General features: G+C 44.6%; 1 protein-coding gene across 1 annotated transcript in view; it reads left to right on the plus strand.

Annotated features, from left to right (window-relative positions):
* The window catches only part of ARHGAP42 (Rho GTPase activating protein 42), a 172,730-nt gene that overhangs the window by 140,330 nt on the left and 18,927 nt on the right, over positions 1-13,473 (plus strand). The window contains exons 13-17 of the mRNA XM_083361927.1: positions 4,522-4,584; positions 6,093-6,167; positions 10,211-10,295; positions 11,990-12,048; positions 13,050-13,155. Of these exons, the coding sequence (XP_083218053.1) occupies positions 4,522-4,584; positions 6,093-6,167; positions 10,211-10,295; positions 11,990-12,048; positions 13,050-13,155 (388 nt within the window). The remainder of the gene's footprint in view (positions 1-4,521; positions 4,585-6,092; positions 6,168-10,210; positions 10,296-11,989; positions 12,049-13,049; positions 13,156-13,473) is intronic.

A 13,473-nucleotide genomic window follows, 5' to 3' on the forward strand; every position in this document is an offset into this window, starting at 1 on the left:
GATCTCACCCAGCGGTTTCATGTAGATGTTGAACAGGAGAGGCGAGAGAACCGACCCCTGAGGAACTCCACAAACGAGAGACCTAGGGGCCGATCTCTGCCCCCCTGCCAACACTGACTGCGAGCGTCCCAGGAGATAGGAGAACCACTGAAGAACTGTGCCTCCCACTCCCAATCCCCTGAGACGCCGCAGCAAGATACCATGGTCGATGGTATCGAAAGCCGCCGAGAGGTCTAATAGGACTAGGACAGAGGAATATCCCCTATCCCGAGCCCTCCAGAGATCATTCACCAGAGCGACCAATGCCGTCTCCGTGCTGTACCCGGGCCTGAAACCCGATTGGTAGGGGTCCAGATAATCCGCTTCATCCAGGACCAGAGGGAGCTGATGCGCCACCACACTCTCGACAACCTTCGCAAGAAAGCGAAGGTTGGAGACTGGACGAAAGTTGTTCAAAACAGCTGGGTCCAAGGCAGGCTTCTTGAGGAGAGGTCTCACCACCGCCTCCTTCAAGACGGTGGGGAAATAACCCTCACTCAAAGAAGCAGATATAACCGCCTGGAGCCAGCCTTGTGTCCTCTCCCTAGCTGCATAAACCAGCCAGGAAGGGCACGGGTCCAACAAACATGTGGAGGAGCTCAGCCTCCCCATAATCCTGTCCACTTCATCAGGGGTCACAGAATCAAACTCTTCCCAGGTAACATTGACAAGACCGCCCGTGTCCTGATCGCCTGACTCTGCCCAGCTGGAGTCCAAACCGGTCCGAATCCGAGCGATTTTATCCGACAGATGTTGACTAAATTCCTCGGCACGACCCTGCAAGGGATCCTCCCTCACCTCCTGATTAAGAAGTGAGCGAGTCACCCTAAACAAGGCGGCCGGGCGATTATCTGCGGACGCGATGAGGGTGGAGAAGTAATTACACCTCGCCACCCTCATCGCTGCGAGATAAGACCTAATATAGGTTCTTAACCGCAACCGGTCGGGTTCGGATCGGCTCGACCTCCAGCAGCTCTCTAGGCCCCGTTTCCGACGGTTCATCTCCCGGAGCTCCGCGGAAAACCATGGAGCTCGCTGGGATCTGCGCCGGGTCAGGGGCCGCAAGGGTACAACCCGGTCAAGTGCCTCAGTGGCTGCCCTTTCCCAGGCTTCCACTAAGGCATCCGCCGAGCTGTGAGCAGTGGAGGCAGGTGGGGACCCCAGCGCCGCTTGGAATCTATCAGGATCCATTAAGCGTCTGGGGCGGTACCATCTAATTGGCTCCGTACCCCCACGGCGGGGGGTGGCAAAACGGAAGACCAGCCGCAGGAGATGATGATCAGTCCATGACAGGGGCATAATAAATGGAGAGCCTCCACCTAGATCATCCAACCACCGTCTAGATAAAAAAATCAGGTCAAGGGTGTGGCCTCCCTCATGAGTTGGCTCTGAAATTACTTGCGTCAGGTCCATGGCCGCCATGGAAGCCATGAACTCCCGAGCTAGCTCAGATGAACCTCCCAGGGATGGTAGATTGAAGTCTCCCAAAACTATAAGTTTGGGAAACTCAACCACCAAACCCGAGAGGATATCGAGCAGCTCGGGCAGGGCTGCCGCTGTGCGACTAGGCGAAATGTACACCAGCAGCAAGCCCAACTGCGCCCCAGGACCAAATCTCATAAAGAGAGACTCACACCCGACTATCTGAGAAACGGTGGTCTCCCGCGGACATAAGGTCTCCCTAATGGTAACCGCCACTCCCCCACCCCTGCCATGAGCTCGTGGCCGGTGTAGCACCCGGAAGCCTGGTGGGCAGAGGTCAACCAAAGGGACCCCACCCTCTGGGCCCAACCAAGTCTCCGTGATGCAAGCCAGGTCCGCATGCTCACCCTCAACTAAATCCCTAACGAGGGGAGCTTTATTAACCACGGACCTGGCATTCAGGTACACCAGCCGGAGCTCAGGAGGCTGCACATCCTCGCTCCCGGCACCTCGGGGAAGAACCAGAGGGTCGGAGCGCCTCACCGCTTGTAAACAGCGGAGACGGCCCTCCCGGTAACGATACGGCCCTCTGTCCATACGCCTGCTGCCATACCCCAGTGTCGTGGGAATCGGCAGTCCCACGACCCGCTCCCGAGCCCCAAATGTAACCACAACCCGCTCTCCCCGAACGCCGTCAGACCCAGGCCTGGCCTGCAACACAGTTGTTTGGCTACCCCCCACAGCCAGACAACCACTACCCCCCACCCCCCTCCCCAACCCCCTAAAAAATTTGACTAAAAAATTAACCAGGGGCCTCTTATTAAATTTATATCGAGAGCCCCTGGCCTTACCCGGCCATCTCTCAGTGTCCCAATAATTGGGCCCCTCATCGAGACTGGGGATAGAAAAGAAGGCGGGACGCACCCAGGAGAGGGGGGCACCCCTGAGGGCGAGCAAGTCCGTATCAGAATATCGATGCATACAGTCCGAGCAAGTCCAGAGAGGGCAGTCCAATGATTAAAAATCCAACAGGAGGTTCGAAAGTAAGGAGTGGAACATTTGGGCCATCCACCAACCTACTGCCACTTGGTTGGATGCTCCCAGTGGCACACCACAACCCATCCTCTCACAACGGGGCGCGAGTCTGCTCCCGGGGATGGTCCAAAATGCCCACCCTGGGTGGGGCAGCACCCACAGAGCTCCCACCTCTATGGGGCTGCCGATGTAAAACAAGCCACTCTCCCACTGTGGCCTGTGCCCAGGTCCGTCCCAGTCCAAAGGGGAGAAAAGGAGGCAGATGGAAAATTAATAAATAAGTTAATAAATAAGTTAATAAATAAGTTGGTAGTCCGCTATGTCGCCACCGTTGCCACAGACATCGTCGCTGCCGGTAAAACAGGCCAGTGGGCCTCGAAGACGCCACCATCGCCATCACCGTCGCCGCCATCACCTCAAGCAGCCGGAACCCAACGAGTCGCTGTCGCCATGGTCGTCCTCTCCACCGCCCAGAGCAGCCCGAGGACGCCGTCGCCATAACCACCTCCATCGCCGGCAGCAGCTCAAAACCAGCACAAAGGGCAGCCTTGTCAATAAAGTAACAAGCGGCCGTCTTCTCCGCTGCCAAACGGCCCGAAGACGCCGCAGCCGCCAAAGAAACAGCACAGGCAGGTCCAACAACAAAGTGTCTCCGCCGCCATTGCCGCCGCTGCCGCTGCCGCCAGAATGGTCTGCAGGCATCTCACACCGGCTCTCCTCCCCTCTCACGGAAGCGCCGATCAGCTGGGGCTCTGAGGACGCCGAAAACTCCAGAGACGCCGAGAACACTGCCGAAAACGGCCGAAAACCGTCCAAGACAGCAGCGCCGACCCGACGGCCCATGGCAGCCCAAAACAGCTGAAAACACCCCCGCTGCCGACCGCAGCCTCCTAGGAGAGACCCGGAGACACCAGGGCAGCAGGAACTGGCAGGCCGAAGAAGCCGAACCCAGCAACACCGCGGGAGACGAACAGGCGAAGGAAAAGGCAACACGCAGATGGAACAGGCAAATAGCAAAACTACCTCCTTATTTGCCTCATAAATTCAGCTTCATGGATTAACAATCCACATCCCCTACCCAGCGGGCCCAAAAAGACCCCTGAGGGACTCCGAAGGGACGCCCAACAGCCGGAGCTCACGGAGCTCAGCCGGAGCTCACGGAGCTCACGGAGCTCAGCCCGACACGTCCGCCATCTTCAAAAGCCGGAGTATATCAAAACCACATTACCTCCTAGGCAATTGAGTTCTGGGGATTCAAATGAGAGGACGGATTTTTAAAGGCAACGATGAATAAATAATAGATTGAAGGGAAACGTTTTGAGTTGGTCTGATTTCTAAGATGACATCACTTATACATCCAGAAACTGGGACACCATTAATTGAAAATCTCTGTTCAGTTAGATCACTATTTCTCAGTCTCTGCAATTTTAAAACTTATGACCTTCCAATTCCCAGAATTCTCCAGCATGCTGGCTGGGGAATTCTGGGAATTGAAGGCCCCATGTCTTAAATTTGCTGAATTTAAGCAACATTGTGTTAAACAATACCTTCTATTTTCCTTCTTTTCTTTCGGTTGGGAAAAAAGTGTACCAAATCAGTAAGGATGGAATTATAGGTGCCGTTGCTAGTTGAATTCATTGCATCATATAAAATGGCTTACTTTTTAGCTTTTTAAATTGTATGAATGGTGGTCTAAATGTCAACTGGGTTTCCTTCCGATTGAACTCAACTAGTGGTGACATCACAAGCATGTCTCATTGTTTTCTTTATAATAGATGAGAGTGATTTCTTTTTTAATCTATATCTATGGTTCTCTCTGCTGATGACAGGATAATGATAATAAGGAATGCTGCTTCTTTAATGCTGATTGTCTCCTGTTAAAAAACTAGTCATTGATTTCTAATCATTATTATTATTATTATATAATCCTCATCAGTACTTCAGTGATTTTGATAGCAGTGAATTTGGCTTTCTGGTTTGCCTGATGAATAATGACATGTAATTTTGAGTCTTTTCTTTTGATAGCATTCCTAAATGAAGCTGGCTTTAATTTTGTAAGGAGATGCATTCATGCAGTGGAAACAAGAGGTATGTATTAAAGGGTTGATCTAATAAAACCATTGCAATTAAACCAAATAATTAAATAACTAATTAATTAACACTGCAATTAAATTAATGAATCCTTACCCTTTGGGGCCTGCTGAGCATATGTAAAACTTTGAGAACAAGTTCTCAGTTCAAACAAAATGGTTGCCTTGAGGGGATTGCAGATTCAACTATTTTCAAAGTGTCTGCACTTGTGGCTGTAACTTATTGCAAAATACTAATCATACCCATGATATGAACTACCAACCACCAGTTTACCTCTGTTTTTCTTTTTCTTGGCAGGTGGGAAACTTTTAAATAAAATGTTGGGCTGTATTTCTCTATAATTGTTATTCCTATTTAATGAAAGCAATGCATAATTTATATTTCACCACTGCAATGCCCTTTCTCAAAAATATTAGGCTGCTTTTTATCAGGGAGCTTACTCAGTAAAACCCTAAATCAATCTAAAAAATTAGGCCTTTGGTCTTCAGTGATGTTCAGTGATGTCATTACTAACCACCTTCTTTGTGCTTTAAGTCTCTTCACTCAACGTATCTTAGTTGACTGATTTAAACACGATTCCAAGAAGACATCAAACTGTGCAATGCTATACAAGACTGGCTTTTCAAACCATTAAACCTTGCTTGTACATTTCTGGTTCATTGTATTGATTTATTAATTCAATCATTTTACATAGCCACCCATCTCATGAATGTGACTCTGTGTGGCATGTAAACAAACATCTTTAAAAAACATTGCACATCATTCCACAATAAAAGAGATCATTATTACTATTCTTAGTAAAGACCAGGATGGAGCATGTTACAATATAAACATCTCACCATTTCTCCATTTATAATCTGTAAACTGCTTTATAAAGGAGATAGGCAGCATAAATTTCCCTGAAATCCACAAGCCTACTGAGATAGCTACGTTGTGAGGACTTCCAGAAAGTTAACAAGGATGGGGCCAGTCTTATCTCTGGTAGGAATGACAAGGTAGGCGCCATGGCAGAAAAGGATACATTTGTGCAAATGAATTATTTCAAATATCTGTGACAGACTTCGCAGATTTTTTCTTTTGTGTGGTTGGCAGCAATACCTATGACATTGTTACTGCATTATTCCTCAATTCCTCCTCCTTCTATGTTAATTTTATCCCAGTGATAACCTTGAGAGGGAAATTGGACTCAAAAAATGATTGACTCCAGATTGCTGAGAACTTGAGACCATCATACTTCACTGGCCTTCTCGTTCCTATTCTAAACTGGGGCTCTTTTGTCATGTGACCAGGTTGCAAAGAGTGATGGGCTTACTTGTGAATATGGGGTGGGGTGGAATGTGCCCCACAAATGCACTCAGGCCATATGGATTTGTGAATGCAATAATCATGCATCACAACAGTGGCAAGGTGACAAGACATGTTTTAAGTAAACTGTAAATAAGTGGTGTTGAAGCATTCATAATGGATAAAGTCTAACTACATTGTATTCTCATTTATCTTTGAAGGTATCACAATCTTGGGATTGTACCGGATAGGGGGTGTGAACTCCAAAGTGCAGAAGCTGATGAACACCGTCTTCTGTAAGAATATTGTGATGTTCATTGTACTTCAGTATTTTATTGTGTGTTCAGACAGAATCTACTTGAATATATAAGCAAAATAAGCTTGTAATCCAACAGCCTTGCTTATTGGAATGTTCCTGTGAAAGAAGGAATTTAAGAGGGAAAAACCCATCTAACTGTTTTAATGGTTAAATATTAATTCTTCCAAATATGCATCCTGGTTGCTGACTACCATTTCCCATTTGCATGTCAAAACATTGCCAATTGGATGAAACGTGCAGAAAAAAATTAAAGTCCTTTCCTTGTGTTATTCATTTATCTCCAAGAAAGCTGGCTGAAATAAATTATAACCAACTTGGAATCAGATGAGAAATTCCTGATCAACCAATTAAATTTATTTTATTTTTTATTTTAATCCCATTTATATCCCGCCCTTCTCCGAAGACTCAGGGCGGCTTACAATTTAAGCACAAACCAATGTGCTTAGCAATCAATTGCTAAATGATTAGCATTAAATTTGCAAATGAGCTTATCAATTTGCTAGGATAATTGCATTATTCGTAAATGCTGAAACCTTAAAGTACTCTTTATTGCTTCTTTTCCAATTTTATTTTTTCCCAATTTTATTTCAGCATTATTCTGATGAAATTTTTATGCATAAAGTAATATAAAAACACGCTGCCTAGACAATACTATACTTTGAGACTATATAAGATTTGTAATGTTAAGCTGAAATCTAAGCACAGTATGACATCCTAATAAAAAAGAACAAAGTTCTATTTCCACAACATTTATAATTAAAGGAACTGCATTATTATTACGCAAAATAAAACATATAAAATAGCCCTCCTATATGGAAGAGAACCTCAAATTTTAAATACATGAATCAGTTTGGAATCCTTTATAAAATTCCTTTTCATTTTGGAAAATCATCAAAATTGGTTGTAAAATAATTCATATATGGCATTCTTTCATAAAATTACATTAATCAGTCTTTCTTGATTATGTTGGAAAGATTGTATTTCGCTTAGTATATGTTACCATTTCTAGTGGCAAAATTCTTGTTTTGATTATCATTTTGGTCCCTAGTTTTTGAGAAACATTTTGGAGATTATGAGCAATTAAATTTCTGTTGTTAGTTGCCAGATATATTACAGCAAATTATTGGGAAACTATTTATTTCAGATTATTGTAACTTCTAAGATGCTTCCTTAAACTTCCAAAAATGAGAGTTATTCAGTAATCAGATTTAAAACCAAGCACAAATTTTTAGTCTTTTGAAATGCTGGAACATTTTGGTATTTATGCAAGATAATCAAACAGTGGCAGAGAATGAATGAATTGCCAGTGACACAGCTAGCAGCTGTAGCTTGGCAATAGAGAAGGAACATAAAAGCCTTGCCAGATTAGACTATAGCTCATCTGGTCCATCATTTTGTATCCCGCAATGGCCAACTGGGTGGAAATAGGAAGTTGGACTGGAGAGCAAAACCCTCATTCACTCTTTGTTTCCCAGGAACCAATTTTTAATGCATTCTGCTTTCTATTTAGAAAATAATAAATGACCAACACTGTTAATAGCCATTGACAGCCTGATCTTTCATGAACTCTTCCTAAAGTTTTAAATTGATGACCATTCATTGTAACTGCTGGCAGCAAATTCCACAGTTTACCCAGTTTTTCTCATGATTCAGTTCAGTAACTCCCTGCATCTGGTTTCAGTAGCTGACCTTGAGTTGTAATATTGTAAAGGGTGAGGGGATGTCTATCCATGATATCTATGCCACATATGAATGTTCCCTTAGTCCCCTTTTTTGAGCTATAAAACCACCAGTGTTCTTGTAGTGAATGGGCACATCCTCATTGACCCCCCTCTAGCTGCAGCAAGCCCTTCTCTTCCCTACACTCTCTTCCCTTCCATACGTTCTCACATCTCATCGTGTATATACATAGACCAGGCATGCAAGTCTGCAACCAAATACCCAAGGAGATATTCCCTTGACAGAGATGAATCCTCCTAGTTTTGGGTCCTCCATTAGCCACCATACCAAGGGCAAGGAGGAAGAATGTCCAAAGTTTATTACTGGTACCTCATCAGTAGCTAGTATCACTGTCCTAGAGGTAGGTGATTCAGACTGGAGTTGCTTCTGGTGTATAATCTACCTCGATGTTTGGCATCAGCCCTCACAGAGCTCCTTGACCTTGTCACTGGACTTCTTGTGGTGAGCTTCCATTTCCGTGCTCCAGGCCCAAGGTCAGAAACAGTTCATGGGCATGTCCCAAATTACCTTGCTCATACTCATGAAAGATAGTATATTGATCTGGCCTTCACTTTGGAGTCCATGGAATATGATCCAGGCATGGAGGGAGGCGGTGGTGAGGCCCCTCCTCAAGAAACCTGCCTTGGATCGAGCTATTTTAAATAACTTTCATCCTGTCTCCAACCTTCGCTTCCTTGCGAAGGTTGTTGAGAACGTGGTGGCTCGACAGCTCCCTTTGGTCCTGGAGGAAACTGAGTATCTGGACCCGTACCAATCGGGTTTCAGGCCCGGGTACAGCACGGAGACGGCATTGGTCGCGCTGGTGGATGATCTCTGGCGGGCCTGAGATAGGGGTTATTCCTCTGTCCTGGTCCTATTAGATCTCTCAGCAGCTTTTGATACCATCGACCATGGTATCTTGCTGTGACGTCTTGAGGGGTTGGGAGTGGGAGGCACCGTTTTACGCTGGTTCTCCTGCCTCTCGGGCCGTTCGCAGACAGTGTTGGCAGGAGGGCAGAGGTCAACCCCGAGGCCCCTTAGTTGTGGGTTGCCTCAGGGGTCGGTCCTCTCTCCCCTCCTGTTCAACATCTACATGAAGCCACTGGGTGAGATCATCCGTGGTTTCGGGGTGAGGTATCATCAATATGCTGATGATACCCAGCTTTTCATCTCCACCCCGAACCAACCCAGCGATGCCCTCGATGTGATGTCCCGTTGCCTGGAAGCGGTACGGATCTGGATGGGGAAAAACAGGCTCCAGCTCAACCCGGCCAAGACTGAGTGGCTTTACGTACCGGCATCTCATTTAGTCCAAGAGGTTCCATCTTTGGTTGTGGGAGGAGAGGTATTACCTCTTGTTGATAGGGCACGCAACGTAGGCATCCTCCTGGATACACAACTCAGTTTTGAAGATCATATAGGAGTTGTGGCCTGGGGGGCATTTGCCCAGGTTCGCCTGGCGCGCCAGTTGCGCCCCTATCTGGACTGAGATGCCCTACGTACGGTCACTCACGCACTCGTTACCTCCCGTATAGATTACTGCAATGCTCTCTACATGGGGCTGCCCTTAAAGACCACCCGGAGGCTCCAGCTGGTGCAGAATGCGGCCGCGTGGGTAATGGTGGGAGCATCCCGATACTCCCATATTACACCCCTCCTGCGTGAGCTGCATTGGTTACCGGTTGCCCTCTGGGTGAGATTTAAGGTGTTGGTACTTACCTTTAAAGCCCTACATGGCCTAGGCCCAGGATATTTGCAGGACCGTCTACTGCCAGGAACGACTTCCCATTGCCCAGTGCGCTCACACAGGGAGGGCCTCCTCAGGGTGCCGGCGGCTAGACAATGTCGGCTGGCGACCCCCAGGGGGAGGGCCTTCTCTGTGGGAGCGCCAGCCCTGTGGAACCAACTTCCCCTTGAGCTCCTGATCAGTTCACTTCCTGGTCAATCTGCAAATAGCGCTCAGATTTTCAGAGTCCCAAGAAAGTTTCTGATGAGCGCTAAGAGCCATCTGTGGGTGAATGCTGTCCCATGGTTTTGTATCCCAGATATTATGGCTTTGATTTCCTTCTTTTGAAGGATGAAGTAATCCATACCAGTAGTTAAACTGTGTTGGAGCAAAATTGCATATAGTTTGTCAGTTAAACTACTTGTTCCCAATCATATAAATTGTTAATGTTGAGCGACTTTTACCCAAGTACTGAATATTTGAATATGTACAACTTTTCAAGTTGACACTCCTAGTAGTGGTGTCTAAAGTTCCACTGGGAAATGGATTCATCCAATTGCTCTCTCTTTTAATAGCTCCTAAATCCCCTCCTGATATGGACATTGATTTGGAAATTTGGGACAATAAAACTATAACAAGTGGGCTAAAGAACTACCTCAGGTAAGCATAAGTCATGCAACATTCCAATGTCTTAGGGCTTATACTCTTCAAACCCTACTGTAATGTAGAGAGCATAGGATGGTGTTTGTAGCCACTGATATAGTTGTCTTTATTTTCAGTGCATTGTGAATCTTTCCATTTTAAACTGAGCTTTTCTTAGTTGATATCTAATGCTTACAACACTGGGCAATAAGTTTCTTTAACTAGTTAATTTATTTGATCAAAACTGCACAGCATGGTTCACTAATTGGCTATTAGAATCACATAAAACAAGTACAAGTATTTCATTTGTTTAATAAAACCTTGCATTGTCAAGGAATGGAAAAAAAACCGAAGGTATATATTTATTCAGAAAGCGGATTAGTTTTGAATGCATTGTCTTGCATTCTAGACAACCTAATATTGATTTCACTTAAGTGAGCCCTCCAAATATTGGGAGTGTAGAGTCCTATCAAATTTGACTGTACATGTACTGGAAAAGTTGTTAAGAGCTCAGACATTCAGAGGGGCTATTAGAACAAACTTAAAAGGATTTCAGGTTGTATAAGCTATCAGAATTACTTCTACAGGGTTTTTTTTTTGTAATAACTGCTGATTGGAGCAGTATTTTTGATAGGATCACCTGAGGGTTTGACTCTTTAAGTACTTCTCTTTAATTTAAACATCCTTAGAGGTTTAACCCTAATCAAAGGAAAAAATACTGAATTTTAGTTAGGGATGTTGTAACTTTGGAATCTTAAACTTCCTACTTCTTCCCATAATTCAGTGAAATCATAGAAGATAGCCCGTTGCACCACCAAGCTAATGTTCATTAGTCTCTAAACAAGCAAAGCAATCAAACCCATTTAGGACTTGATGGGAAATCACTAGAAATCCCAGATCTGTAGGCTAAACAAAACAACCTAAAAATGGTAGTAATAAATCACCACTGTGCTGTGGCCAGGAAAATTACATGGAATCAAGGAACCAAACTTGATATGAGAAGGTCTTTTACCTTTGAGAACTATGAATGGTTTAGTCACAACATTTTGTCTCCTGTGCTTCCATGAGCATCCTTCCCCATGCAAGGTCCCCTAAAGATCATACAGCTGGGAAAGAACAAAGCTGTAGTCCAACTCATCTGGAGGTCACCAGCTTGAAGAAGGCTGCAATAGGGCACCTCAGGAAGATTTATTTATCATCTCTCCTTCCAGCTGTGTGACTAAGATTATTTAAGTAGTACTATCCATAACACAGGGATGCGGTGGCTCAGTGGGTTAGGACGCTGAGCTTGTCGATCAGAAGGTCGGCAGTTTGGCGGGTCGAATCCCGAGTGCCGCGTAACAGAGTGAGCGCCTGTTACTCGTCCCAGCTTCTGCCCACCTAGCAGTTCGAAAGCACGTAAAAATGCAAGTAGAAAAATAGGGACCACAATGGTGGGAAGGTAACAGCGTTCCGTGCGCCTTTGGCGTCTAGTCATGCCGGCCACATGACCACGGAGACGTCCTCGGACAAGCGCTGGCTCTTCGGCTATGAAAGAGTCGGAAACGACTAGCACGCATGTGCGGGGGAACCTTTACCTTTACCTTATCCATAACACAGCCATGCATGCGAGTTTAGAATGGAGCTAAAGCTAGTGTCTGCTTTGGAATTAAATGTGAATATCTTCAAAATACTACATTCAGCCTCTTTCAATCACTAATTTTTTTCCTCAGGTGTCTTGCAGAGCCACTTATGACCTTCAAGTTACACAAGGATTTCATCATTGCTGTTAGTAAGTGAAAAAAAATGAATGATAATCCTGGTGTTGGGACAAACTATATATAATATACATAATAAGAATTCAGGTTTCTTTATAGATTTAGGTTGCTGTGACATAAATTTAGTGTGTGTGTGTGTGTGTGTGCGCGTGCACTACATTCAGAAAGTATTCAGACCACCTTCAATTTTGTTATACTGTTTTCATTTTGTCTTTGTCATTATGGGCTACTGAGTATAGATGAATGAGAGAAAAAAATAATTTCAACAATTGTAGAATCAGGCTGCAGCATGACAAAAATGGGAGTGGGAGGTGAGCTCAGCGTTTTCACCTATATGTCCCATTTGCTAATCACGTCTTCTTTTGTCCCCTTCCCGCTGGTAGCTTTTGCTATTCATATGGCTATTTTATCCATTTCTATTTTAAGGATTTAGTGTGCATTTCATAACTTTCTATCTACGGAGGGCCTCATGCATTTCTGTGTGGTGAAAAATCAGTAGTGTTTAGACGTCTGGTGACATACTTTGTCAGTTTCTGTTGGCTTAAAGAAATCTTTAGCAATAGCAATAGCACTTAGACTTATATACCGCTTCACAGTGTTTACAGCGCTCTCTAAGCAGTTTACAGAGTCAGCATACTGCCCTTAGCAATCTGGGTCCTCATTTTACTGACCTCGGACGGATGGAAAGCTGAGTCAACCTTGACCCTTATAGTCTGCAGAATTAGCCTGCAATACTGCATTCTAACCACTGTGCCACTACGCATTCCATTTTTGTTACTTACAATAAGTAGCATGTGATATAGTGATATATATATGTGACATAATGATTGAAGTAGCAGAGATTTATATAGATTCTTAGAATTGGAAGGAATCTTAAAGATCATCCTAATCAATGCCTTTCTCAGCATAGGATCCACTAGCTAGAACATCTCAGACAGGACCCAACTTCTGTTTGAAAGCATATAGTACAGGAGACCTCGTTGGGTTATTCTTCTTTTTACTATCTTTTTAACAGAGTCTGATGACCAGAATTACAGAGTGGAAGCAGTCCATGCGCTTGTCCACAAGTTGCCAGAGAAAAACCGGGAGATGTTGGACATTCTGATAAAGCATTTGGTCAAGTAATAATTGCTTTTTATGTGGGTTGTTTATAATCATAGGAGGAAAGAGAGGAGTTTTAGTGCTGTTAAATCATAAATCTTAAATCATATCCCAAAACAAGTATTCATGACTGGAAATGTATTTATTAATTTGCACCCCGTGGAGGTTCCCAGTGCGAAGTAGCATTCATTCCATGATCTGTGTACATATTTCTTTTTTGGCAAAGAATTATTTTGTAGAAGGTTACTCCAGGCTGACTAACTTCATCTTTTCTTATATATCTGAAAAAACTTTTAACTTAAAATGCCTGTTATGTCTCTTGTTCCTGTTGCTATTTA

Source organism: Vipera ursinii (assembly GCF_947247035.1).
Source record: "Vipera ursinii genome assembly, chromosome: 4".
Classification (NCBI taxonomy): Eukaryota; Metazoa; Chordata; class Lepidosauria; order Squamata; family Viperidae; genus Vipera; species Vipera ursinii.